Source organism: Oncorhynchus clarkii, chromosome 31 (genome assembly GCF_045791955.1).
Source record: "Oncorhynchus clarkii lewisi isolate Uvic-CL-2024 chromosome 31, UVic_Ocla_1.0, whole genome shotgun sequence".
NCBI lineage: Eukaryota > Metazoa > Chordata > Actinopteri > Salmoniformes > Salmonidae > Oncorhynchus > Oncorhynchus clarkii.
In genome coordinates, this window is record NC_092177.1 from 33,507,957 (window position 1) to 33,533,944 (window position 25,988).

General features: G+C 44.0%; 2 protein-coding genes across 3 annotated transcripts; one reads left to right on the plus strand and one right to left on the minus strand.

Annotated features, from left to right (window-relative positions):
* The first annotated feature begins 413 nt into the window (after nucleotides 1-413).
* LOC139390514 (solute carrier family 49 member A3-like) lies at nucleotides 414-18,656 on the plus strand. Its single transcript, XM_071137659.1, has 10 exons — nucleotides 414-763; nucleotides 7,054-7,212; nucleotides 7,690-7,906; nucleotides 8,251-8,327; nucleotides 8,430-8,567; nucleotides 10,074-10,190; nucleotides 10,313-10,465; nucleotides 13,678-13,835; nucleotides 13,947-14,059; nucleotides 17,665-18,656. Exons 1-10 carry the CDS (start codon nucleotides 620-622, stop codon nucleotides 17,823-17,825), a joined length of 1,437 nt encoding a protein of 478 aa, XP_070993760.1. The 5' UTR covers nucleotides 414-619; the 3' UTR covers nucleotides 17,826-18,656.
* LOC139390513 (nuclear cap-binding protein subunit 1-like) lies at nucleotides 18,639-25,968 on the minus strand. 2 transcript variants are annotated; one of them, XM_071137657.1, is made up of 22 exons: nucleotides 25,755-25,965; nucleotides 24,935-25,023; nucleotides 24,690-24,790; nucleotides 24,409-24,565; nucleotides 24,158-24,265; nucleotides 23,936-24,057; nucleotides 23,686-23,755; nucleotides 23,388-23,603; nucleotides 23,184-23,281; nucleotides 23,015-23,078; nucleotides 22,809-22,919; nucleotides 22,411-22,538; nucleotides 22,224-22,298; nucleotides 21,993-22,096; nucleotides 21,457-21,579; nucleotides 21,227-21,329; nucleotides 20,924-21,017; nucleotides 20,691-20,794; nucleotides 20,376-20,493; nucleotides 19,776-19,919; nucleotides 19,445-19,558; nucleotides 18,639-19,329 (listed from the first exon to the last, which is right to left on the minus strand). In XM_071137657.1, the coding sequence occupies exons 1-22, from the start codon at nucleotides 25,786-25,788 to the stop codon at nucleotides 19,216-19,218; spliced, it is 2,391 nt and encodes a 796-aa protein (XP_070993758.1). In that variant the 5' UTR covers nucleotides 25,789-25,965; the 3' UTR covers nucleotides 18,639-19,215. The 2 variants fall into 2 exon arrangements, with proteins under 2 accessions (XP_070993758.1, XP_070993759.1); XM_071137658.1 differs by having other exon boundaries at nucleotides 18,812-19,329; nucleotides 19,776-19,916; nucleotides 25,755-25,968.
* Nucleotides 25,969-25,988: the final 20 nt, after the last annotated feature.

Sequence of the window (25,988 nt, forward strand, 5' to 3'; positions counted from 1 at the left end):
CATGAAAAAAATCATGGTCATCCCTCATCTTAAACAGCACAGTATGAACATGAATTTTGTCACTTATAATAATTGAGCAGTTGAATAATAGAATTAGGTGTGTTAGTGCTGGGCTAGAACAAAACTCTGCACATCCTCTACCTCGTTCTCCAAAGCCGAATGAGCATTGAACTAGACTATCACTAGGACTCAATTTTTAGGGCTAGCCAAAGGGAGGGGCATCCGAATTGCAGTATTCCTGCTGGGGTGTAGTCATTACGCCGATTCTGTTGCAAAACGTTTCGTCTGTTACAAAACGTTTTCCGTTAACTTCAAACGGAAAACGCAAACGGGAGTTTCTATTGGACAATTTAAGGTAGGTCCTTCGCGGTTTCGTTACGTTTGGTCTGTTTGCTCCATCTGGTTCTTAAACGGTAACCGGTTTCCGTAATGAATACCCGTCCCCACTAAAACACTGTGCGGTGTTGTTGATCTCAAACCAGCTGGTTGTGCTGCTTTATCGGAATGACAATGTAGGATATGTTTTAAATAAACGTTTTAAAGGCACTAAACCCTTGGTTCGAATATGCTCATTTGATATGTTAAAGTCTACTGCATCAGGCTGGATACAACACTACTCATGGCAGATGTTAATGAATTCCGGGACGACGTCATTCCGATTAAACCCAATCCAGTACTCGAAAAATGTATTGTATTCAAAGTTTACAAGAGGAGATGGTTCATTCTGTTCGTGTTGTGCTTGCTAAATTGCTCAAACTCCATAGTAAGTGGCTTAATTATCATTTGCTGTCTCATACATTAACTTGGCTGTAATCTGTCAATAAATTAATGGTGTGATTTTGTAACTTTTTGTAGCAATGTAAAACTCACTGTGACTCAGATTGCTACAACGTTACACCAATGTTATAATCTCTCTTTCTCTGATTGCTACAATGTTACACTAATGTAATAATCTCTAGGGCTCAGATTGCTACAATGTTACAACAATGTAGCAATCTCTATGGCTCTATTACTACATTGTTTCAAAGGTAAATGAACTGGAGAAGCATGTGACACTGACATGTAGCCCACAGGTTACTTTTGAAAAGTCTGACCTCTTTCTATTGTTTGTGATCCTGATATAATATGGTATATTATGTGATTCCCTACTGCCACATTTGATAAATGAACTAGTGTAGCCTACAGCCATATGGTGTAGTTTATAGCAACAATGTATGCTATTCTGTTCTTCTGAAATAGACTACATTTACTTCATATCATGTTTCTTTAGACCTGTCTAGAATAAATAATGGATTTATTGTGATGGTGTAGGCTATATTACATGCATTTATTAGACTTTTTAAAATGTAGATGTTCTCGAGCAGCATTATGTCCAGGAATTTTCCGAATTGGATTAATTGTTCGTACCCCCCAGGGCAATTTAACTGATTCCAGAGGCTGATCTAAAACACCCCCGGCAGAGAAGAGGTATTCGGATTGGACTCCTAATCCCGATTCAGTAGGCGCGCTCACCACCCACCGCTTCCGAGTATATTACTCTCTAATGTTCAGTCTCTGGATAATAAAGTTGACGAGCTCAGGGCGAGGATCTCCTTCCAGAGAGACATCGGGGATCGTAACATACTTTGTGAAAGATTAGTGGAATCTGTGTGAGTAGCTGGACAGGTGGGATGACTGACAGTGAAGGTGAACAGGTGGTCACGTGTCAGGTGACAGAGGAATGGATGAGACTGAGGCAGGAATTCCTTTAACCATAAAGTGGTATATTTACTGAGTAGTCTGTGCTGCATCACAAAGGAAACAAATAACATGTATCCAATCAGATTCATAATCAAAGATCAAATCATATCATTCATTATTAACACAAGTTAGGGAGGTCAACAGTTCAGTTCATTAAGTCAATAGTAATCATCCGCGAGTCATTTAGGCTCGTAACTATTTATCATAAATCATGAAAGAATACAAACAGTGAATGGTTATACAATCTGTTACGGTGCGTGAATGAGGACCCAAAAGCGAATTAACTTAAACAGAGCTTCTTTAATTACCAAACATAGGTAGGCTCAGACGGACCGGCAGATTCCGACAGGACAAGACAAGGTTACAGCAAACATGACGACAGTCTGGTTCAGGCATGAAACACAACAAACAAGAATCCGACAAGGACAGGAGCAGAAACAGAGAGAGATATAGGGACCTAATCAGAGGGAAAAAGGGAACAGGTGGGAAAAGGGGTGACGAGGTGGTTAGGAGGAGACAAGGCACAGCTGGGGGAAAGAGGGGGAGAAAAGGTAACCTAACAACGACCAGCAGAGGGAGACAGGGTGAAGGGAAAGGACAGAGACAAGACACAACATGACAGTACATGACACAATCTATAATCCCCATCAAAGTCAATCAGTTAGCAAACAATGACGTTTCTCATTTCACTCTTTCAATTGTCTTCATGTGTACATATAATTCATTTCAATACATATGAACCATATCGATTGCATAATTGGCCTATGAGGATCCGTAGGGCCGTGATCATTGACAATTCACATTACACAATATGTTTGAAGCATGCGCTCCAAGCCGCGCTCCGCGGTAAAACCTATAAACAAAAACTGAATGGCCCACTCTCCCGATCGCCACAGATAATTCAGATGAAAGGTAACATAGTCGGTGGACTTACGTGGATTCATGGACGCACAGAACTTCTGGATCAGATGGAGTTAAGGAAGAGAAAGCAGCGAGATCAGGCGATGGCAATTTCCTCCTTTTGGCGTTGAGATCTGTTGGACATTTCCACCTGACCTAATTAAAGCACCCCTGGCCCAGCTGAGTAAATGGCAATGAATTAAAGGAGTATTCCACCAACTCCATGGGCCTTTTCTACACTTTGTTTCACAGAAACATGGCTCTCTCTGGATATACTGTCGGAGTCCATACAGCCAGTTGGGTTCTCAGTTCATTGCGCAGACAAGAATAAAGATCTCTCCGGGAAGAAGAAGGGTATATGTTTCATGATTAACTACTCATGGTGTGATTGTGATAACATACATAAACTCAAGTTATTTTGTTCACCTGACCTAGAATACCTCACAATCAAATGATGACCACATTACCTCCCAAGAGAATTCTCTTCGGTTTTAGTCACAGCCGTGTATATTCCCCCTCAAGCCGTTACCACAACGGCCCTCAAAGACTTACACTGGACTCTATGCAAACTGGAAACCACATATCCTGATACCACATTTATAGTAGCCAGGGATTTTAACAAAGCTAATCTGAGGAAAACGCTACCAAAGTTCTACCAGCACATTGACTGTAGCACTTGCTCTGAGAAAACATTGGACCACTGCTACTCAACTTTTCGAAATGCCTACAAGGCCCTCCACCACCTTCCCTTCGGCAAATCTGATCACGACTCTATTTTGGTCCTCCCTTCCTATGGGCAGAAACTCAAACAGGAAGTACCCGTGCTATGGACTATTCAATGCTGGTCAGACCAATCGGAATCCATGGTTCAAGATTGTTTTGATCATGGGACTGGGATATGTTCTGGGTAGCCTTTGAGAATAATATCAACGAATACATGAATGAGTTTGTCAGAAAATGTATAGGAGATGTACCCACTTTGACTATTAAAATCTTCCCAAACCAGAAACCGTGGATAGATGGCAGCAATCGCGCAAAACTGAAAGCGACACCGACGTCTTGCTTCCGGACAAGCTAAACACCTTTTTCACCCGCTTTGAGGATAACACAGTGCCACCGACGCAGCTAGCTATCAAGGACAGTGGGCTCTCCATCTCTGTAGCCGACGTGAGTAAGACATTTAAGCGTGTTAACCCTCGCAAGGCTGCCGGACCAGACGGCATCCTTAGCTGCGTCCTCAGAGAATGTGCAGACCAGCTGGCTCGAGTGTTCACAGATATATTCAATCTCTCCCTATCCCAGTCTGCTTTCCTGGACAAGAGGAATACCTATGTAAGAATGCTGTTCATTGACTATCGCTCAGCATTCAACACCATAGTACCCTCCAAGCTCATCATTAAGCTTGAGGCCCTGGGTCTGAACCCTGCCCTGTGCAACTCGGTCCTAGACTTCCTGACGGGCCGCCCCCCAGGTGGTGAAGGTAGGACACAACACCTCCACTTAGCTGATCCTCAACACATGGGCGATACAAGGGTGCGTGCTCAGCTCCCTCCTGTACTCCCTTTTCACCCATGACTCCCGTTTCACCCACGCCTCCAACTCAATCATCAAGTTTGCAGATGACACAACAGTAGTAGGCCTAGTTACCAACAATGACGAGACAGCCTACACGGAGGAGATGAGGGCCCTGGGAGTGTGATGAAGGAAAATAACCTCTCACTCAACGTCAACAAAACAAAGGAGCTTATCGGGGACTTCAGGAAACAGCAGAGGGTGCACCCCCCTATCTACATCGACGGGACCACAGTGGAGAAGGTGGAAAGCGTCCATTTCTTTGGCGTATACATCACTGAAAACTGAAATGGTCCACCCACACAGACAGTGTGGTGAAGAAGGCGCAACAGCGAGATCCCCACATGTTATCCATTCACCCCTCTTGTATAAAGTTCACCCTTGTTGACTCTAAGGTGACGTTGCGTCCTATTGCACCCTTTGCTGCTAAGGTCATGACTATGTCCTACAGGTCTCTAGCTTTGAGCTATTTCCCTTTTCACCTCCTCCATTTGCTTCTGAGGAGCAGTGGAGGTTACATGCCCTGTATCCGTATGAGCTTTACGCCATGTTTACATACCCTACATTACTCATCTCATATGTATATACTGTACTCTATACCATCTACTGCATACTGCCATCTTGATGTAATAAATGTATCACTAGTCACTTTAAACAATGTCACTTTATTTAATGTTTACATACCCTACATTAGTCATCTCATATGTATATACTGTACTCTATACCATCTACTGCATCTTGCCTATGCCGTTCGGCCATCACTCGTTCATATATTTTTATGTACATATTCTTATTCATTCCTTTACACTTGTGTGCATAAGGTAGTTGTTGTGAAATTGTTAGGTTAGATTACTTGTTAGATATTACTGCATGGTCGGAACTAGAAGCACAAGCATTTCGCTACGCTCGCATTAACATCTGCTAACCATGTCTTATGTGACAAATACAATTTGATTTGATTTGTACATTGAGCGGCATAGGGGTGTACGTTTGAGTGTCCAACTTTTTGTCTGTTTTGCTAATCCGGATAGTTTTAGGGGGCTTTCTAAACTGCAGCTCGGGGGCTATTTCTCTGGTCTGCTATGACAGCAAAAGGCAAGAATTACCTAACGGTGCACGTGCCCATTTCACCAGGGGTTTGGCAACGTCTTGGGCGTTGTTTAAAGGGTTGCCTTCAGGAGATATCTGTTCTACGGCGAGTTGGGCATTACCAAACATTTTTGTTTTTGGTTGGTTGGTTTTATTGCTCGGATTTCATTGCCCCCTGTGTAGCCAACTGTGTGGTTACCGCTGGGTCAGGAGAGGGTCATTAAGCAGCATGCAGATTGCACAATACCCGGGTACCGCAGGTTTTCCTATCGGGTTGGAACTCTGAGTGGTCTGCCATTGGCAATTTAATTTGGTGCCCCCTGGGGTCGGCCTGGGGTGTGATTTCATGTCCTCATAGCTTTGTTGTACTGAGTTGAGTGACTGAAAGGGAAGGTACAGTTATGACTATAACTACTGTTCCATGAAGGAGGGAAAGGAGGCAAAACACCTGTTTGGCCATGAACACCTGTTCGGCCAGTTCTGGGCACGGTGAAGAGCGGTACTGAATTGAAGGAATGAATTCGTGCCTTCATATTTGCGTGTTGTAGCTTAGACTTTACTTTAAATCATCTGAGGTTTTAGTGTTGTGCCCGCCATCGGTTGAGACACAACATGCTCTTGAGTAGGCTGGAATCTAGTGCTCAGAGGCAGATGAAATTGAAACTTTGTCTGGATAGGCCAGAAAATGTGACACGTCACTCCCTATGCAAATGTTGGGTGTGAAACCTGACACTTCAAGTAAGCTCCGCTGATTGAGAAGTAGTGGAAAGCAGACAATTGGGGCTTACTGGCACTTTAAGGTACTGGACCCTGCAACGTTCACAGGGGGCTTTGTACACCAAAATGTAAGTTGGAACCGGTCCACAACCGCTCAAAGTCTCCTATATAAGGGACAACATCTAAGAGGTTAAAGTTAGGTTCATCTTTGAAGGAGAGGGCACAGGGGTCAAACTGTATATGGTTAACATGCTGTGATTGTATCGGCCTATCACTGTTTATTGGGCTGGGATGGTTGGTCTCTCTCCTCAGCATAGGAATTCTACATATTCATTTTGACCAATGAATGCCAATATAAGTCATAGACTGTTCTCTCTGCTACCGCACGGCAAGCGGTACCGGAGCGCCAAGTCTAGGTTCAAGAGGCTTCTAAACAGCTTCTACCCGCAAACCATAAGACTCCTGAACAGCTAATTAAATGGCTACCCAGACTATTTGCAAATAAGCCTATGTAAACACTCCATAGTAGCCTCTGATTTGAATAGTCCGGCCTAAAGCTGGGTCATACGCTAGTGCCTTGTGAGTCATTGCTTCTGTTTTCACGTGACTTGGAGTTCCACAAGGCAAGGCTGTGGTTTACTTCCTGCTTAGTGATGTATCTTTTTATCACATGATCACATGTATACCAGTGGGTTGCGTTTGTCATGCAGTTTTGCCATATCTTCCTTGGGAAAGAGGTATTCAGTCCTTAATAGGACTTCCTGGTTAAATAAAGGTTAAATATAATAAATCAAGCTTTACGTCTCATTTGTTGATGTCTTGATTGGACTGGAATATTAACAGATGGTGTCCGATCAGACACTTTTGTGTCACTGCATTGTAACATTGGGCAGATAGAATGATTGAGGAAATATCAGTGAATAACATTTGTGTACAAGCAGCAAGTTGTAAATAATGTAATAACACATTTATTGTATATATAATCAAATTATCCTAAAACACCCTCTTCCTTTGTGTTTGTGCTTGTGTCCTCAGTTATGGCTGACCTTTGCTCCAGTGGCAGACCATTCAGCCCAGTTCATGGGTGTCACCCTGGACCAGATCAACTGGCTGTCCATGATCTACATGGTGGTGGCCATTCCTCTCAGCTTTGGGACCACATGGATGCTGGACACCTTAGGACTCCGAATCACAGTATGTACAGTCTGGTCAAGGTAGACCACACACAGGTCTCCTACCCCAATGGGACTTCCTGGGTAAATAAAGGTTAAATTAATAAAACAGACCAGATTCCATTAAATCTGCCTTGCCTACAGTATCTCGCAGAATATTTGTTTACAACGCTGTGCACACACTGAAAACAAACCTGTGAGGGGAGTCTGTCCAGTGCTTGAAATGAAAGATACAGACTGTTCCTTTAAGATATGCATGAAATAAATAAGCATGAAAGAGATATGATGAAAGAGATATGGATGAGAGGTGTAAGAGTGATATTCAGTAAAGTGTGAATGTTTGAGTTTGTCTGGAAAAATCTCAGATAGAAAGTGTGGGGGCTTTGGATATGAAGTCTGCTGTCAGTGATAGAGGAAGCTGCCCACATGCAGATGGCACTCTGATTCTTTTACTAAACCGTGCCCATTGTGACATTTTGCCTTTCTGACTGTTCTATAGCTGGTGCTGGGTTCCTGGCTCAACATGTTGGGAGCTGTGCTGCGTTTCGTGGGCATCATGAGGAACCTACCAAGTGCAGCCAATTTCCCCGTGGTGATGGGGGGCCAAACCCTGTGTGCCCTGGCCCAGCCTCTGGTTATCTTCACTCCCACCAAGCTGGCAGCCCTCTGGTTCCCAGAGCACCAGCGAGCCACCGCCAATATGATAGCCTCCATGTGTGAGTGAGCTATGGTTGCTGTCCTGTCCACCACAGATTTTCCCATCAGTTACTCTGTTAAAACTACCTGTGTCAAGTCAGCATTATTGGTTTAGTCACCACTTGCCATATGTGTTTTGAATTGCCAACTGCTCCTCTTTCTGTCAGCTTTCTGTCAGCTTTTCAGTCAGCTTTTCCGTCAGCCTCAGTCAGCTTTTCAGTCAGCTTTTCAGTCACAGGAACTGAGATCCCCTAAAAAGTAGGAAGAGAAAGTCCAAAATGTCTGTTTGTTTAAGCTCCAAATGACAATATCATGGCGGACTATTTTACATTTTTCGGTTGTGTTTCTCTATTTCTCCTTTCAGCCAATCCCCTTGGGATTCTCATTGCTAGCATCTTTTCCCCTATGATTGTGGGGACTACCAACAACATCCCTTTATTGGTGAGTTAAGGAAGAAATAGTAAAACAGATTGTCTTGACTTTAGATTGCATATATATTTATCACTACATTAATACTTTTTCCGCGTTCACTGATCTTCCCAGCTGTTCATATATGCTGTACCAGCAGCCATTACCTGTCTCCTAGCAACAGTGGGGATCCGTGATAGTGCCCCCCCAACGCCCCCCTCAGCCAGTGCCGAAAGCTCCAACTCAGAGCCCTTCCTGGAGGGAATCAAGCTGGTGAGGAGTTATACACACAAAGAATGACAATACTGTACTAATAATATTTGTAGTCCCCATCAACATTTAATTCACTCCTGATGGTACTGAGGTTCAGGCTCATTATACTTCATTTGAGAGGGGTAGCAGCATCCATATTGCATTGTATATTTGGTGTTTATTAGCAGATACTCTTCCTTTCTTACTCTCTGTCCAGCAAAATGAAGGCAGTTATACCATTTTAAAAACATTAACAATAGATTTCACAACACATTAAGTGTCTGCCTTTAGGCCCCGACTCTATTACCACATAGCTACAACACAATATCCATGTGTACGTGTGTGTATATTGTGTATGTTGTCGTGTGTGTCTGTGCCTATGTTTTTGTTGCTTCCCAGTCCCCGCTGTTCCATAAGGTGTATTTCTATCTGTTTTTGAAATCAAATGTTACTGCTTGCATGAGTTACTTGATGTGGAATAGAGTTCTATGTAGTCATGGCTCTATGTAGTACTGTGCGCCTCCCATAGTCTGTTCTGGACTTGTGGACTGTGAAGAGACCTCTTGTGGCATGTCTTGTGGGGTATGCATGGGTGTCCGAGCTGTGTGCAAGTAGTTCAAATAGACACATCGGTACATTCAACATGTCAATACCTCTCACAAATACAAGTAGTGATGAAGTCAATCTCTCCTCCACTTTGAGCCAGTAGAGATTGACATTCATATTATTAATGTTAGCTCTCTGTGTACGTCCAAGGGCCAGCCGTGCTGCCCTGTTTTTAGCCAATTGCAAAAAAGTCCCTCTTTGTGGCACCTGACCACACGACTGAACAGTAGTCCAGGTGCAACAGAACTAGCACCTGTAGGACCTGCCTTGTTGATAGTGCTGTTAAGAAAGCAGAGCAGCGCTTTATGATGGACAGACTTCTCCCCATCTTAGCTTTTGTTGTATCAATATGTTTTGACCATAACAGTTTACAATCCAGGGTTACTCCAAGCAGTTTAGTTACCTCAACTTGCTCAATTTCCACATTCTCAATTTGCAGTACGTTTACCAATCGGTTGTGCAGCCAGACTTATTTGCCATTCTTTTTGCCTCATCCCTCTCAACCATACATTTTTAAATTCCTCATCAATCCAGGTGGATTTAACAGTTTTTACAGCCATTTTCTTCATGGGTGCATGCTTATTAGTAACTGGGATAAGCAATTTCATAAATGTGTCAAGTGCAGCATCTGGTTGCTCTTCATTGCACACCACAGACCAACAAATATTTTTTACATCAATCAACGTAGGAATCACTGCAAAACGTATTGTATGACCTCTTATACACTATATTAGGCCCAGCCTTTGGAACTTTGGTTTTCCTAGATATGGCTACTATATTGTGATCATCATATCCGATGGATTTGGATACTGCTTGAAATCAAATTTCTGCAGCATTGAAAGATCCCTGATGGCTATCTTCTAACAGGAGCATCTGTAACCCACTGTAACCTGTGCCTGTCTGCCTCCTGTTCCTTTGTAGCTCCTGAGGAACAAGGCCTACATGATTCTCCTGCTGTGTTTCGGCTCGGGGATCGCTGTGTTCACCTGCTTCTCTACACTGTTGGAGCAGATCATGTGTGTCCGAGGGTACACTAATGTAAGCACCCATCAATGATCCCAAAGGACCAACAAGATTAGTTTTTCATTGCAAAATATGAAAAAACATGTCCCATGAATTGGTTTCCTGAACAATATTTTCAATGTGTGTTGTTGTTGCAGGACTTTGCAGGACTGTGCGGAGGTCTCTTCATCGTGTTCGGTATAGTCGGAGCTGGCTTCCTGGGTCTCTACGTTGACAAGACCAAGAAGTTCACTGAGGTCACCAAGGTCAACATGAGCCTCTCAGCGCTGGCCTGCATTGCCTTCTCAGTGGTGAGTCAGGATCAAACCTCAGGGTTATCAGTTTAGTACCTCATGAATAGGTGTGATGATGAAACAGTGATGCATGTTCCAAACTAAGGTTTGGGGTGGAAGAAAACAGCATATATTTTCAGTTGTTATTCTTTCAAGGTATCAAATCAAAATGAATTGGTCACATACGTGTTTAGCAGATGTTATTGCGGGTGTAGCGAAATGCTTGTGTTTCTAGCTCCGACTGCAGTAATATCTAACAAGTAATACCTAACAATTTCACAACATACAGCCTATACTCACAAATCTAAGTAAAGGAATGGAATTAAGAATATATAAATGTATGGACAAGGAATGTCAGAGCGGCATAGACTAAGATACAGTAAAATATAATACATTAAATACATATGAAATGAGTAATGCAAAATATGTAAACATTATTAAAGTGACTAGTGTTCCATTTATTTAAATGGCCAGTGATTTAAAGTCTATAGGCAGCAGCCTCTAATGTGCTAGCGATGGCTATTTAACAGTCTGATGGCCTTGAAATAGAAGCTGTTTTTCAGTCTCTCGGTCCCAGCTTTGATGCACCTGTACTGACCTACCCTTCTGGATGATAGCATGATGAACAGGCAGTGGCTCGGGTGGTTGTTGTCCTTGATGATCTTTTTGGCCTCCCTGTGACATGGGTGCTGTAGGTGTCCTGGAGGGCAGGTTGTTTGCCCCCGGCGATGCGTTGGGCAGACCATACTCTCCAGTACCAGGTGACAGGATGCTCTCAATTGTGCATTTGTAAAAGTTTGTGAGGGTTTTAGGTGCCACGCAAATTTATTCCACCTCCTGAGGTTGAAGAGGCGCTGTTGCGCCTTCTTCACCACACTGTCTGTGTGGGTGGACCATTTCAGTTTGTCAGTGATGTGTACGCCGAGGAACTTGAATCTTTACACCTTCTCCACTGCGGTCCTGTTGATATGGATAATAGGGGGTGCTCCCTCTGCTGTTTCCTGGAGTCCACGATCATCTCCTTTGTTTTGTTGACGTTGAGTGAGAGGTTATATTCCTGGCGCCACACTCCGGGAGCCCTCACCTCCTCCCTGTAGGCTGTATCGTTAGTGTTGGTAATCAAGCCTACTACTGTTGTGTTGTCTGCAACTTGATGATTGAGTTGGAGGCATGCGTAGCCACGCAGTCATGGGTGAAAATGGAGTACAGGGGGGGGCTGAGCACACACCCTTGTGGGGTCCCAGTGTTGAGGATCAGCGAAGTGGAGGTGTTGTTTTCTACCTTCACCACCTGGGGAGGTGGTCTGTCAGGAAGTCCAGGAGCCAGTTGAACAGGGCGGGGTTCTGACCCAGGGCCTCAAGCTTAATGATGAGCTTGGTGGGTACTATGGTGTTGAATGCTGAGCTATAGTCAATGAACAGCATTCTTACATAGGTATTCCTCTTGTACAGATGGGACAGTGTTCAGTGTGATGGCGATTGCATTGTCTGTGGATCTATTCCGGCGGTAAGCAAATTGAAATGGGTCTAGGGTGACAGGTAAGGTAGAGGTGATGTAATCCTTGACTAGTCTCTCAAAGCATTTCATGATGACAGAATTGACTGCTATGGGTCGATAGTAATTTAGTTCAGTTACCTTTGCTTTCTTGGGTACAGGAACAATGGTGGACATCTTGAAGCATTTGGGGACAGCAGACTGGGATAGGGGGAGATTGAATATGTCTGTAAGCACTCCAGACAGCTGGTCTGCGCATGCTCTGATGACGGGGCTGGGGATGCTGTCTGGACTGGCAGCCTTGCGAGGGCTAACACGCTTAAATGTCTTACACACTTCGGCCACGGAGAAGGAGAGCCCACATTTCTTGGTAGCGGGCCGCGTCGGTGGCACTGTGTTATCCTCAAAGCGGGCGAATAAGGTGTTTAGCTTGTCCGGAATCAAGACGATGGTGTCTGCGACATGGTTGATTTTCCTTTTGTAGTCCGTGATTGTCTGTAGACCCTGCCACATACGTATGTTTCGTGTCTGAGCTGTTGAATTGCAACTCCACTTTGTCTCTGTACTAACATTTTGCCTGTTTGATTGCCTTACGGAGGGAATAACTACACTGTTTGTATTCTGCCTTATTCCCAGTCACCTTGCCATATTTATAAATGCAGTGGTTTGCGCTTTCAGTTTTGTGCGAACCATGCCTTCTATTCACGGTTTCTGGTTAGTGTAGGTTTTAATAGTCACAGTCACACATTTGAGTTTCTGCCTATAGGAAGGGAGGAGCAAAATGGAGTCATGGTCAGATTTGCCGAAGGAGGGCGGGGGAGGGCCTTGTAGGCATCCCGGAAGTTGGAGTAGAAGTGGTCGAGTGCTTTAGCAGCGCGAGTACTACAGTCAATGTGTTGATAGAACTTCGACATCCTTTTTCTAAAATTTGCTCGGTTAAAATCCCCAACTTAAATAAATGTGGCCTCAGGATATGTGGTTTCCAGTTTGGATAAAGTCCTGTGAAGTTCTTTGAGGGCCGTCGTGATATTGGCTTGAAGGGGAATATACACGGCTGTGACTATAACCGAAGAGAATTCTATTGGGCGATAATACGGTCAGCATTTGATTGTGAGGTGTTCTAGGTCAGGTGAACAATCACACCATGAGTCTCTAAACACCACCACACATCTTCTTCTTCCCGGAGAGATATTTATTCGTGTCTGCGCAATCAACTGAGAACCCAGCTGGCTGGACTTCCCCATACAGTATATCCTGAGAGAGCCATGTTTCCGTGAAACAGAGTATGTTGTAATCCCTGATGTCTCTCTGGAAAGAAATCCGCGCTTTGAGCTCATCAACTTTATTATCCAGAGACTGAACATTAGCGAACTAGAAGACCACTCCGAGTACCTCTCCTCTGCCGGCGGTGTTTTGGCCTGGGGGGTGCGAACAAAGGATTCGCTTTGGGAAAGTCATATTCCTGGTTGTAATGCTGGTAGTGCTGGTGAGTTACCTCCGCTCTGATATTCAGTAGTTCTTCCCGGCTGTATGTAATAACACCAAAAAAATGTGTGGTCTAATAATGTAATAAATAATACATAAAAAAACTAAATACTACACATTTTCCTATGAGCTAGAAGCACAGCAGCCCTCTCTGTTGGTACCATTATCCTCTTTACAATCTTCTATTTTTACCAAGCAGTTTTGTGTGTAACACCTTCTCATCCTTGTGTGTGTGTGTTTCCCCCTACCAGGTATCTCAGATGCGGAATCAGGGAATAGCCGTGGCCGTTGCTTGTTCGCTCTTCGGCTTTTTCGGCTTCTCCATTTACCCGGTTGCCATGGAGTTGTCTGTGGAGTGCTCCTACCCGGTTGGAGAGGCCACCTCAGCAGGCCTGATATTTATATCAGGGTACATCTGTCTGATACACTGTTTCATACAAGAAGAACATAGACTAAAGAGCAAGAGTGTGAATAAAGGGCTATGTGTTAATAAGAATGTGCTTGTTTTTGTTTTTTTCAGACAGATCCAGTCAGTTATCTATATACTGCTTCTTCAGGGGTTGACCAAACCAATGGCCAACTCGCCCTTCTCTACCTGTTCTGTAGGAGGGGATGCGGCCTTGAGTTGGAGGGGTAAGTCAAGAACTACCATATGTATCGGAGGGATTAAAATAGTATATGCATGCTAATTGAGGTATGGTTGCCCACCATTACATTTCTGCAGGCAATTACAGCTATTGGTTGTTTTGTTAGCAGTTAAGACTTTGCATTTGTATGAAAATAACACAAGATGCATATGGCAGACCGAAATGTTGGCTGAAACTGCATCCTAGACAACACATGGTTTGCCACAGCTAACAAAATACAGTACCAGTCAAAAGTTTGGACACAACTCATTCCAGGGTTTTTCTTTATTTTCACAATTTGCTACATTGTAGAATAATAGTGAAGACATCAAAACTGTGAAATAACACATGGAATCATGTAGTAACCAAAAAAAAGTGTTAGGTAGAGGTGGTATACAGAAGATAGACCTATTTGGTAAAAGACCAAGTCCCTATTATGGAAAGAACAGCTGAAATAAGCAAAGAGAAATGACAGTCCATCATTACTTTGAGACATGAAGGTCAGTCAATTTGGAACTTTGATGAAACTGATGATGAAACTAGCTCTCATGAGGACCTCCACAGGAAAGGAAGACCCAGAGTTACCTCTGCTGCAGAGGATAAGTTCCTTAGAGTTACCAGCCTCAGAAATTGCAGCCCAAATAAATGCTAACAGATAAAAGTAACAGACACATCTCAACAAATCAAATCAAATCAAATGTTATTGGTCACGTACACATGGCTAGCAGATGTTAATGCGAGTTTAGCGAAATACTTGTGCTTTTAGTTCCGACCGTGCAGTAATATCTAACAAGTAATCTAACAATTTCGCAACATCTACCTTATACACACAAGTGTAAAATAATGAATAAGAATATGTACATAAAAATGTATGGATGAGCGATGGCCGAACGGCATAGGCAAGATGCAGTAGATGGTATAGAGTACAGTATATATGAGATGAGTAATGCAGGGTATGTAAACATTATATAAAGTGGCATTGTTTGAAGTGACTAGGGGTAAAAAAATGTACATCCAATGTTTAATTATTAAAGTGGCTAGAGATTTGAGTCAGTATGTTGGCAGCAGCCACTCAATGTTAGTGATGGCTGTTTAACAGTCTGATGGCCTTGAGATAGAAGCTGTTTTTCAGTCTCTCAGTCCCAGCTTTGATGCACTTGTACTGATCTCGCCTTCTGCATGATAGCGGGGTGAATAGGCAGTGGCTCGGGTGGATGTTGTCCTTGATGATCTTTTTGGCCTTCCTGTGACATCGTGTGGTGTAGGTATCCTGGAGGGCAGGTAGTTTGCCCCCGGTGATGCGTTGTGCAGACCTCACTACCCTCTGGAGAGCCTTACGGTTGTGGGCGGAGCAGTTGCCGTACCAGGCAGTGATACAGCCCGACAGGATGCTCTCAATTGTGCATCTGTAAAAGTTTGTGAGTGTTTTTGGTGGCAAGCCAAATTTCTTCAGCCTCCTGAGGTTGAAGAGACGCTGCTGCGCCTTCTTCACCACGCTGTCTGTGTGGGTAGACCATTTCAGTTTGTCCGTGATGTGTACGCCGAGGAACTTAAAACTTTCCACCTTCTCCACTACTATCCCGTCGATGTGGATAGGGGAGTGCTCCCTCTGCTGTTTCCTGAAGTCCACAATCATCTCCTTTGTTTTGTTGATGTTGAGTGTGAGGTTCTTTTCCTGACACCATACTCAGAGGGCCCTCACTTCCTCCCTGTAGGCCGTCTCGTCGTTGTTGGTAATCACGTACCCTTGTGGGGCCCCAGTGTTGAGGATCAGCGGGGTGGAGGTTGTTTCCTATACTCACCACCTGGGGGCGACCCGTCAGAAAGTCCAGGACCCAGTTGCACAGGGCGGGGTTGAGGCCCAGGGTCTCGAGCTTAATGACGAGTTTGGGGGGTACTATGGTGTTAACTGCTGAGCTGTAATCGATGAACAACATTCTTACATAAGTATTCCTCTTGTCCAGATGGGTTAGGGCAGTGTGCAGTGTGATTGAGATTGCATCGTCTGTGGACCTATTGGGGCGGTAAGCAAATTGGAGTGGGTCTAGGGTGTCAGGTAGGGTGGAGGTGACATGATCCTTGACTAGTCTCTCAAAGCACTTCATGATGACGGAAGTGAGTGATAGTCATTTTGTTCAGTTACCTTAGCTTTCTTGGCAACAGGAACAGTGGTGGCTCTCTTGAAGCATGTGGGAAGAGCAGGCTGGGATAGGGATTGATTGAATATGTCCGTAAACACACCAGCCAGCTGCTGTGCGCATTCTCTGAGGACGAGTCTAGGGATGCCGTCTGTGCCGGCAGCCTTGCGAGGGTTAACATGTTTAAATGTTTTACTCATGTTGGCTGTGGTGAAGGAGAGCCCGCAGGTTTTGGTAGCGGCCCGTGACAGTGGCACTGTATTGTGGCACTGTATTGTGGCACTGTTAAGAGGAGACTGTGTGAATCAGGCCTTCACGGTCGAATTGCTGCAAAAAAAACACTGCTAAAGGACACCAATAAGAAGAAGAGACTTGCTTGGGCCAAGAAACACGAGCAATGGACATTAGACCGGCGGAAATCTGTCCTTTGGGCTGATGAGTCCAAATTTGGTTCCAACCGCCGTGTCATTGTGAGACGCAGAGTAGGTGAACGGATGATCTCCGCATGTGTGGTTCCCTCCGTGAAGCATGGAGGAGGAGGTGTGATGGTGTGGGGCTGCTTTGCTGGTGACACTGTCAGGGATTTATTTAGAATTCAAGGCAAACATAACCAGTATGACTACCACAGCATTCTGCAGTGATACGCCATCACATCTGGTTTACATTTTGTGGGACTATAATTTATTTTTCAACAGGACAATGACACAACACACCTCCAGGCTGTCTAAGGGCTATTTGACCAAGAAGGAGAGTGATGGAGTGCTGCATCAGATGACCTAGCCTCCACAATCACTTGACCTCAACCCAATTGAGATGGTTTGGGATGAGTTGGACTGCAGAGTGAAGGAAAAGCAGCCAACAAGTGCTCAGCATATGTGGGAACTCCTTCAAGACTGTTGGAAAAGCATTCCAGGTGAAGCTGGTTGAGAGAATGCCAAGAGTGTGCAAAGCTGTCATCAAGGCAAAGGGTGGCCACTTTGAAGAATCTCAAATATAAATTATATTTTGATTTGTTTAACACTTTTTGGGGGACTACATAATTCCATATGTGTTATGTCAAAGTTTTGATGTCTTCACTATAATTGTACAATGTTGAAAATAGTAAACATTAATAAAAACCCTTGAATGAGTAGGTGTGTCCAAACTTTGAAATTGAGGGAACAGTTGCCCTGACAAGCTATAGTTTATTTTACAACAAATACATAAAAAAATATTGCCCTCCAAAAATAAATGACGTGCCCAAGGCCAAAACACAGTGATGCCGGAGGTTATGTTCAGTTAAGTTGCCACTCTTATTTCTAAATATAACATAATGAAATCCTCTGGGGACTTGATAAAGAGGAACAAGCCTGTATTGTTATTGTCTGGTGCTTTGCAGTGGCTCTAGCAGCGTGATTCTCTCGAAAACACACACACTGTGATTAGTTCCTGTAGAAATGTCTGAAAATGTATTTTTCTGTGTACGTCTCCACAGTGCCCGTGCTGGTGATGGCAGGCCTGTTCAGTGTCTTTACCTGCTGCTTCGTTATCTTCTTCCACACGAAGTACAGGAGACTGGATTCTGAGGCACAGGCTGGTGGAAAAAAGCCAACTCTGGCAACCTGTGACAGCACGTCAAACTCTGACCAAAAGTAGGAACAGGTCAGGGGTTAACTGAACTGCTTTGAGACCACTAGCATCATTTCAGAAGCACAACAATTCTCACACGAGGCCAAGTGTATTGACTTACCATTACATTCCTTAATAAAGATTATTTAGGTTTTCGGAATGTAACTGAAAGGTAATTTCTACCTTTGCTATACTGCTTCATTCTCTCGTCCCAAGTGAATTACAGTTTTGACAATAGCGATATTTAATATTGCTTAAACGGTGGTGGTAAACAGTGGTCATAAGTTACTCGATTTGAAACGGGGCTTTCCTTTTATACAGGTATGCTCTAAGATGAATAGCATCTTATGCACCGCACCGTTTGTACTGATGCGGAGCAGAGTGGAGGTCATTTCGGCTCGGTCTGTTAAGTTGGACATTAAATGTATGATGCAAAAGTAATCCAATACCTGAACTGACTGAAATTTCAACGGAATTAAACTGTGATGTGGTGGACATGTATGCTTGTGGGGTGTACAGACTAGTTCATAAAATAATATTCCAGGTATTTGAATGATGGCACATTTTTTGTCAGTACCAAATTCTTTTACACATTCAATTGTGTAAATTTGGTATTTTAAACTACTCCTGTAAATATACTTTATAGTCAAATAAACCACCATGTCAGTCATTGGTTTAATTCACTTCTAAATACATACAATTTAGTGAATTGTCAAAACACTTTCATTTCTCCTGGATACTATTATGTGCCATTTACCACATGCATACACCCCAACCAAGATACAGGCAGCTGATAAAATGAGCCATTTATCTAAAAGTTCTAAAGTTAAGAAAGAGAGATTTTTTTTTAAAGAGGAAGCCGTTTCAGTCTATTTATTTCATCACTGTTCCAAAGTGTTACACAGTGACAAACAGAACTGCACTCCCCTCAGTAGACACCATACAGATAATACAGGCAGATAAGACTCTACATGAGTTTGAATCATTTCCCCAATTTCAATTCACATAAAATACATATAAAAAAAATAGAGAACTCTGGATTCAGGCTCGCCTGAGCAAAACTGAATGCCACCCTCTGCCTTGTTGCAACCTCAGTTCTTTTTTTAAAAGAGCCACCTTAATAGGGCTATGAGTAACGTGGTCAAAATGAAGGGGGAGAAAAAAAACAATACAAAGAAATGGCATAAGACCCGAGAGACAGATTCTAACATCTGTCAAATGTACTACTTCACCAAATAAACAACTCCTCCTTCAAATATGGTCTTTTAAAGTTAATACCGTCAATGGCACTCACACATAAAATACAAATTAAAAAGTAATGAAGACATCTTGATGCAAGTGTGGGTGTGTGTGTGTGTGTATGTGTGTGTATATATAGAGTATGGCATATGTAAAGTAATGGTGTGTGTGCAGGGTCTCAGAGCTGCAGGGCACAGAACTGCTGGTAAACAGCTAGGATGTGGTGGTCAAGCTCGGCGGTGAACAGCAGGTTCTCCAGGGTCCCCATGTACTGCTGGATGGTCACATGATGCTACAAAGAAAACACAAAAGAGCCACATGAACATCAGTTGACCTTGAAAAGACATGGAATTGAACGAACAGGGCCCGTCAGACTGACGGACGAGGCGAGAAAGGCTAGCTAATACCATGAGGAAGATCTGCTGCAGCCTCTCGATGCAGTTCTTGTACCAGGGCGTGCTGAAGTCCACACTGCCTGTCTCGCAGCGCACCAGGTGCTCCGTCAGCATCATGATGAAGCGCTGCGGGGACAGAAGAGAGGGACAAAGATTAGAAGGGAAAAAAATGATGAAATCAGGCTGGGTACTATGGACTCATACAAAACACGTTGGAGTGACATCCTGTCTACTGTCCTCTCCTCAGCATCACTGAAAGCGCTGAACAGTTGAAAACAAAAACAGGAAACCATGTTGCCGACATTGTACATTTAACTTCAAAGATGTATTGCCCATGCACTACCTGGAAGATGACCAGGAAGAGGTTCTTCTGCTCACTCTGGGCCGACTCCACCTTCTCCTGCAGACGCTCGATCTGCTCCTCCAGCTGACCGTCCTCATCCTCACTGTTCTTCTCCATGTCCTCCTCATCGCCACTGTCCTTCTGCTGAGATAGGGAGGGGAGAGAGACAAACACACGAGAGAGATTGAGGGAGAGAAAGAGTGAATCTTATTTTGCGTATTTGGCTCCTCTCGTCCCTTTAAAAATGGTGGCAGCACTGACATCTACTGGTAATGTCTATTATCAGCAAACACAGACTAATTCAAATGTTTTAATATGTTTGAAAGGGACAGTTTGTCCATTCAAAGTCAAATGAAATGTGTTGGGTTGAAAATACCACGTGTGATGCATGTTTAGAAAGCAAAACTAGTGCACAATCTAAAAAGGTCACTATATATAGACAAGGGAACATTCTGCTTTGTGCAAACCTTGGAAGAGAAACTACTGGCACAATCAGTACAATATTCAGAGCAATGCGGCTGGTCGATTCGTGCATTTAAAGAGTCTATAAAGAGGCAGTGTTTACAGCAGCGGTTGATAGGACACACTCCTGCTGCCTACCTTCTTATGCTGTTGCCTCTCCAGCTTATCCTTGGCCTCCTCCAGCTCTTTCTGAATCTTCTGGACGTGTTTGTTCATCTTACGGATGGTGGAGTGCAGAATCTCCCACACGTAAAACCTGCCCACCACACGGCCAAGCATGGAGTAACAATGAGTTTGTTAATTTCAAAACAGTGGATTTTTTTTATACTGTAGTACATATTAGGATAATTGAAAACTATTGATCGAGATATTTGCATGACCTGATTTACAGCAAAGGAAGACACAGCAAACGTGTGTGTGCGGGCACACACGCAGAGAGGGTTTAACACCCACCTGGTAAATTCATGAGCCATGTTTGGGGAGAAGAGCCAGTTGGCTACAGCTGCACAATCCACAATCTGTGTACGGATCAACTTGTCCACCAGCACAGAGATCATCTGCACAGACAGAGAAAGGTCATATTTCTCCATACACCCTATGGTCACATCACAATTCACAAAATCTATATTAACTCTGTGGAAATGAGGGTTCTAGTGTAGGTGACGGAGATGGGTGGTCGGTCTCACTTGTGGGTGGTTCCGCCAGACCTCGTAGACCACCCGGAGGATGTGCAGCTTGCCCTCGTCACAGTCCGTCAGGACCTTCAGAATCTCATGGAACCTGGCAGATGGAAACAGGACACTTTAGGCGTTGTACACGCAGACAACACGCGCAAAACTCAACAGAAGACGGATTCCCACCGTTCATTCAACTGCCTGGTATCATAGCGATGCTACACTAAGCCTCAAGGCTGAACAATGCCACCCTTTTCTGAGGCACAGAGGAGGGCAGAGAAATGGAGGGTGTGGGTCGGCATAACAGGCACTCACTTGGCCAGGGCACTGAAGGAGTGGCTGAAGGACTTGGCAGCCAGATGGAGGAGTGTCTGCAGGAACACCTCTATCTTTAGGGGGTTGAAGCCCTCACCCTCATCTGGAAACAGACAAAGGAGGAGCGAGTGAGAAATGAGCAGAACATATCCCTATGGTGTACAGTACTGTAATGAGTGTATGTAGGATATAGGGACACTGAGAAGGTGAGTGCTTTGGGGCTAACTGACCATCGTCATCTTCCTGGTTGGGGTTTGGCACGTCTTTGAGCACGGTGAGGATCTCCTCGTTGGAGGCCCGGTTCTTGATGGCGTTGCCCACCGTTATGGCCACGGCATAGCCTGGCAGCGCACCTGGACAAAGGCAGAGGTGTCGTGTTGTATTTCCGATGGTGCTTACGCCAATAGTTCAACAGTAGGAAAAAAAGAAGACTGTGCACATCGTATTTACTTAGATTACGCTGAGTGAACTTCTTTCCTGTTACAGGCTAATTACATCTGTTCCATTACAGTTTCACTGGAATAACAACACTAATGTGAAGTGTTACCCCCCTGGGGTTTATTTGAGCTTTACCCTCAAAAGGCTGCTACTTGTGATCACACTCTTACAATCCAACAGAATTTTTTTTTAAATAAATGGCAGACCAATTACGAGCACATTAGAGTCATCTTAGTCCCCAGGCTATGATGCACCAACAAACAGAAGTTTACAGAAATACATTCAAGAATACATAAATGAATGGCCCCTGGAGAGGCAGTGTACTTACTGTTGGCCTCATCTTGGTATTTGTAAAAGAAGATGGGGTCGGCTGGGATGAGGGCTGAGAAAGTGGGCGGGACGATGTCCACTATCCGCTGATGATAGGAGAGCCTGGAGGTCGAGAACAAAAAGCTGATTGGTCAGTTTACAGGGACAGACTCTATAACAAATCCCTCCCCATGTATGATTTAAAACAAGCTGGGTGCAACACAGTTATAGTGGATCTGAATGGAAATACCTCATGCATTTCTCCAGAACCTCCTTGACAAACTTGGGCTTGGGCTTGTCTGCATCCAGCGCTAAACAGTCCGTCCTTTGGAGAAGAACATGTATTTGTTCTGAATAGTAAATAAGTATTTCAATATAATAAGTAGGGGTTCCAACTAAATAAAATGAAAAGCTGTGTGAAAGACAGCTGGTCTTACCAGTCGTCCCAGCTCCATCGGAACTGAAAGTTGCTCAAATGGTGGGAGAACCAGTTGAGGAGTCGGTCTATGCAAGTAGTGTTCATAGTGTCCAGTCTCATGTACATCATCTCTGTGGCTTGGGCCAACTGGGATGAGGCTGTTAAGGGGTTAACGCTCACGGTTGATGTAAAACAGGCATCCAAGCCTGACAAAATAATTACTTGTGGTCAAAAAATTTTTAGGGTCTTTCCCATGCCATTTTGTGTAACTTGGTTTCCCACTATTCTCAAATTGTGGCATAGGACAAAAATGTATTTCTTAAGTATTCAAAACAAGCATTTCTGTGATGGACCACCCATTCAGTGTGCCCTTTACTAGACTGTAATGGGTAGTCCCAGTAGTGGGGAGAAGGATACAACTTGAGGCAGGGAGCCTGGCTGCAGCTTGCAGAGCTCGATGAGCAGTGTGGTGTACATGACGTCGATGTGGGGGGGACAGGGCAGCTGGAAGAGCTCTCCAAAGATCACCTGGCAGAAGTGAGGGAAAGAGGAACCGAAGCGTCGACTTCGATCACGTCCTCTTATTGATATGAAACCTTGATATGAAGCAGTAATGGGCTTACCTCCACAATGTGATAGTTGAGTGGGATCTTGTTTTTCCCTGGATAGCTGAGCAACTGCGCAGCACTGGAAACAAATAATAAGTTGTTCGATCAATTACGAGTCATAAATGACTCACTCGCACAACAAGAGGACACATAAACAAGTCAACTGGAAAGTACAGCAGCTCACCAGGTCTTCCTCTCTTTCCAGTGGGACTTGATGATGTTGTGAAGGTTATCCTCAATCACAAACCTCTCCACTGAGTGGCTGCCTGGCATGACGGGACCCTGTGGTCAGGGAGAGAGAAAGACTAGTCGGAGCATTCCAAAAAGGCCACCCCATCTCCAAACATTCCTCTTTCTCTGGTCTGAGCGAGGGAGTACTACACGGTACCTCGGGGGCATCGGTGTAGTCGAACATGCGGAAGATGACGCGAGGCATGGGGTACTGGCAGTCGGGCATGTGGGCAGGCGGGGTGAAGGGTGGCAGGTTGTGCTGCAGGGCCTCACACAGCACGCTGTCAAAGGCAATGTACGGCCGCAGGATGTGGCGCTCCTGCCAGCGGTCCTTCTTCAGCTTCTGGATCTGAGCCCACAGGCAGTCCAGGTACTGAGGGCGAGCGAGGAAGAGGTGAAGGTTATGATGGTTATGACAGAGGAATAACATATATGAACACATATCTCTTACTTACCTCCTCTTGTGGGTGTGGCTTCTCTGCTGTCCAAACCTGAAGCATGGGGACATGAGTCTTCAGTCGCCTCCTAAAAACCATAGATTGGTGTCACCATGACCGTCTCACTACTATTGAGTGCAGTTGACAAAGGAGTCTCCCTCAAAATACTCATGAATTGCAGTTGCATTACATCATGCACAGTTCCTCAACTAGGAAAGAGCCAGAAGGACATGTTAATACCAAACTAAGAGGGGTGAAAAAAGCATACTTGAGGTAACCGTCAATCTGGTTTAGGAGCCTGTCCATCTCCACATCCTTCTTCTCATAGAGTTCCTTCCCAACCCAGGGGAGACTGGAGAGTACAACATAGACAAACCAGTCCGAGCGCACCTGGGAACAGGGAAAACAGTCCAAATGTACCAATCCTAAAACTAAACTGAATATACTTTCATACAATTCAAGGGTTTAAAATGCATCAATAAGATGTTACCTGTGGCACATCTTCCTCCTGAGTGACACTAACAAAGTTCTCAAACATGGCCACCATGGAGGGGGCAGCGATCACGTGGCAGTTCACCAGGTCACAGAGGAAGCGCACCTGGAGAAAAGAGGGAAACCAGGGTGTTGGAAACCATTGTTTAGCATAACGTCAAACATGATTGTAAGCATCTGTAATTACTTTGAAAGAAAATTGCCTTGGTGAGCCTGTGGACTAATTATTTTATCGCACCAAACACTTACTAGGTAAAGCGCTTCGGTGTACAGGTTGGCCTTCAAGGTCTCTTTGAGTTGTCGGATCATGGCCTCCACAAACTCCCCGCCAAAGTTGTAGTTCCTGGCATTGAGAAGGCCCACTAATGTTGTGTACACTGTCAGCTTCTCGGGTAGAAGTCGAGCCCTGTCAAAACCAGACACACAATTACAGTACCAGTCAAAAGTTTGGACACACCTACTCATTCCATGTTTTAATTTGTTTTACTAAAAGTCCTTCAAATGTATTAGAATAACTTCCAATAGCTTACACAGCACACAAAATGCGGAGGATTTTGTTTTTGTAATTGGGGAGGTCGGCTTCCAAGACACCTGCAAGACCTTCCAAATTGCTTTCCAGGGAAGAGGTACTCTGCAAATGAAGAAATTGTTGTAGGGCAACATATCTGGTGATTTCTGGGGTCAAATCAGGCAAAAAAAAGTATAGTGAGTGAGAAAATACACACATGGGTATCATGCAGAAAACATCCCCACACTTACTGCAAAGCCCTATTACCTTTTCTCCCACTCGACATATCAGTGATTCCAGGCGATCCTCAATCTCAATGGGCTCAGACGTTCTCCTTCTTTTGTGAGATTGGCCTCCTTGAAATCAGACAGACACATACAGGACGGATGATGGGGAGATGGACCATATACAGTCTGAGATAAAGCCTTCCTTCAATGTAGTATTTTGTGCTAGCTCAAATATTCTTAGCTCTTTAAAAACTTTATCCTTCAGTGGTGTAACAAGTTACTAACTAGTTAATTTCACTAATCATTATTTTGAACATCCGCTGTCTGTGGGGTAAATGGCAGAGGATAGCCAGCTAGCGAGATAAACAACTTTTTGGCATGGTTGCCGCCCCCAAGGTCTGAAATAATATTAACAGTTGTTAATTAACAACAAGAGAATAATGTTAGCTATATATCACATTATATGTTGGTCAAATGTTTAACGTAATGGTAGGATAAAGAAGTGTTTTTGCTTTATGTGATGGGGAACGAAAGGTAGTTTGCTAGGCAATTTCTAGTTAACCGGCTAAAAGCAAGGGCTATGCTAATCCATCAGGCTAACTAGCTAGCCAATAATGGGGTGCTGGAAAACTGCCAATGACTTGCGAAAAACTTGTTTTAAATTGTCACATACAAGTATGAACCGATACAGTCACCGTTAGCTAATTGAAATGACTAGCTATAATGATTTAGTTAGCAATCAAGGTGGTTAGCTAGCTATTTGGCTAGCATGCACACATTGACAGAGCTAGCAGCATCAACTCTCGCGGGCTTCAGCAAACGTTATACCGTTAGCCTCGAAGTAACTAGCGACAACTTACCATCATCTCCGTCACTGTGCCGTCTTCTCGACATTTTTTTGTTGACACCGTTGGATTAACAATTGTGTGCTGCTTCTTTTTGAATATGGCAACAATATTTTTTCGAAATAAGAAACCAAGTTATAAAGATTAGATTTTTTTCAATGGTTGCAAAAATAATAGCGGTCAGATTCAAGTCAGGCACATCCGGGGTGGAGGTTAACCAGAAGTACTTGGTTGTGTACTTTATTTGTC

Excerpts from the sequence above, each read along its gene's own strand:
- LOC139390514 (XM_071137659.1), top strand. The coding sequence starts at position 620 with ATGGCAGATGTTAATGAATTCCGGGACGACGTCATTCCGATTAAACCC. Across the intron at positions 7,213-7,689 it reads CCTTAGGACTCCGAATCACA|CTGGTGCTGGGTTCCTGGCT; the intron begins GTATGTACAGTC and ends ACTGTTCTATAG. Across the intron at positions 10,466-13,677 it reads CCTGCATTGCCTTCTCAGTG|GTATCTCAGATGCGGAATCA; the intron begins GTGAGTCAGGAT and ends TCCCCCTACCAG.
- LOC139390513 (XM_071137657.1), bottom strand. The coding sequence starts at position 25,788 with ATGTCGAGAAGACGGCACAGTGACGGAGATGATG. Across the intron at positions 21,018-21,226 it reads TCCTTCAGTGCCCTGGCCAA|GTTCCATGAGATTCTGAAGG; the intron begins GTGAGTGCCTGT and ends TCCATCTGCCAG. Across the intron at positions 19,920-20,375 it reads AGAGGCAACAGCATAAGAAG|CAGAAGGACAGTGGCGATGA; the intron begins GTAGGCAGCAGG and ends TCCCTATCTCAG.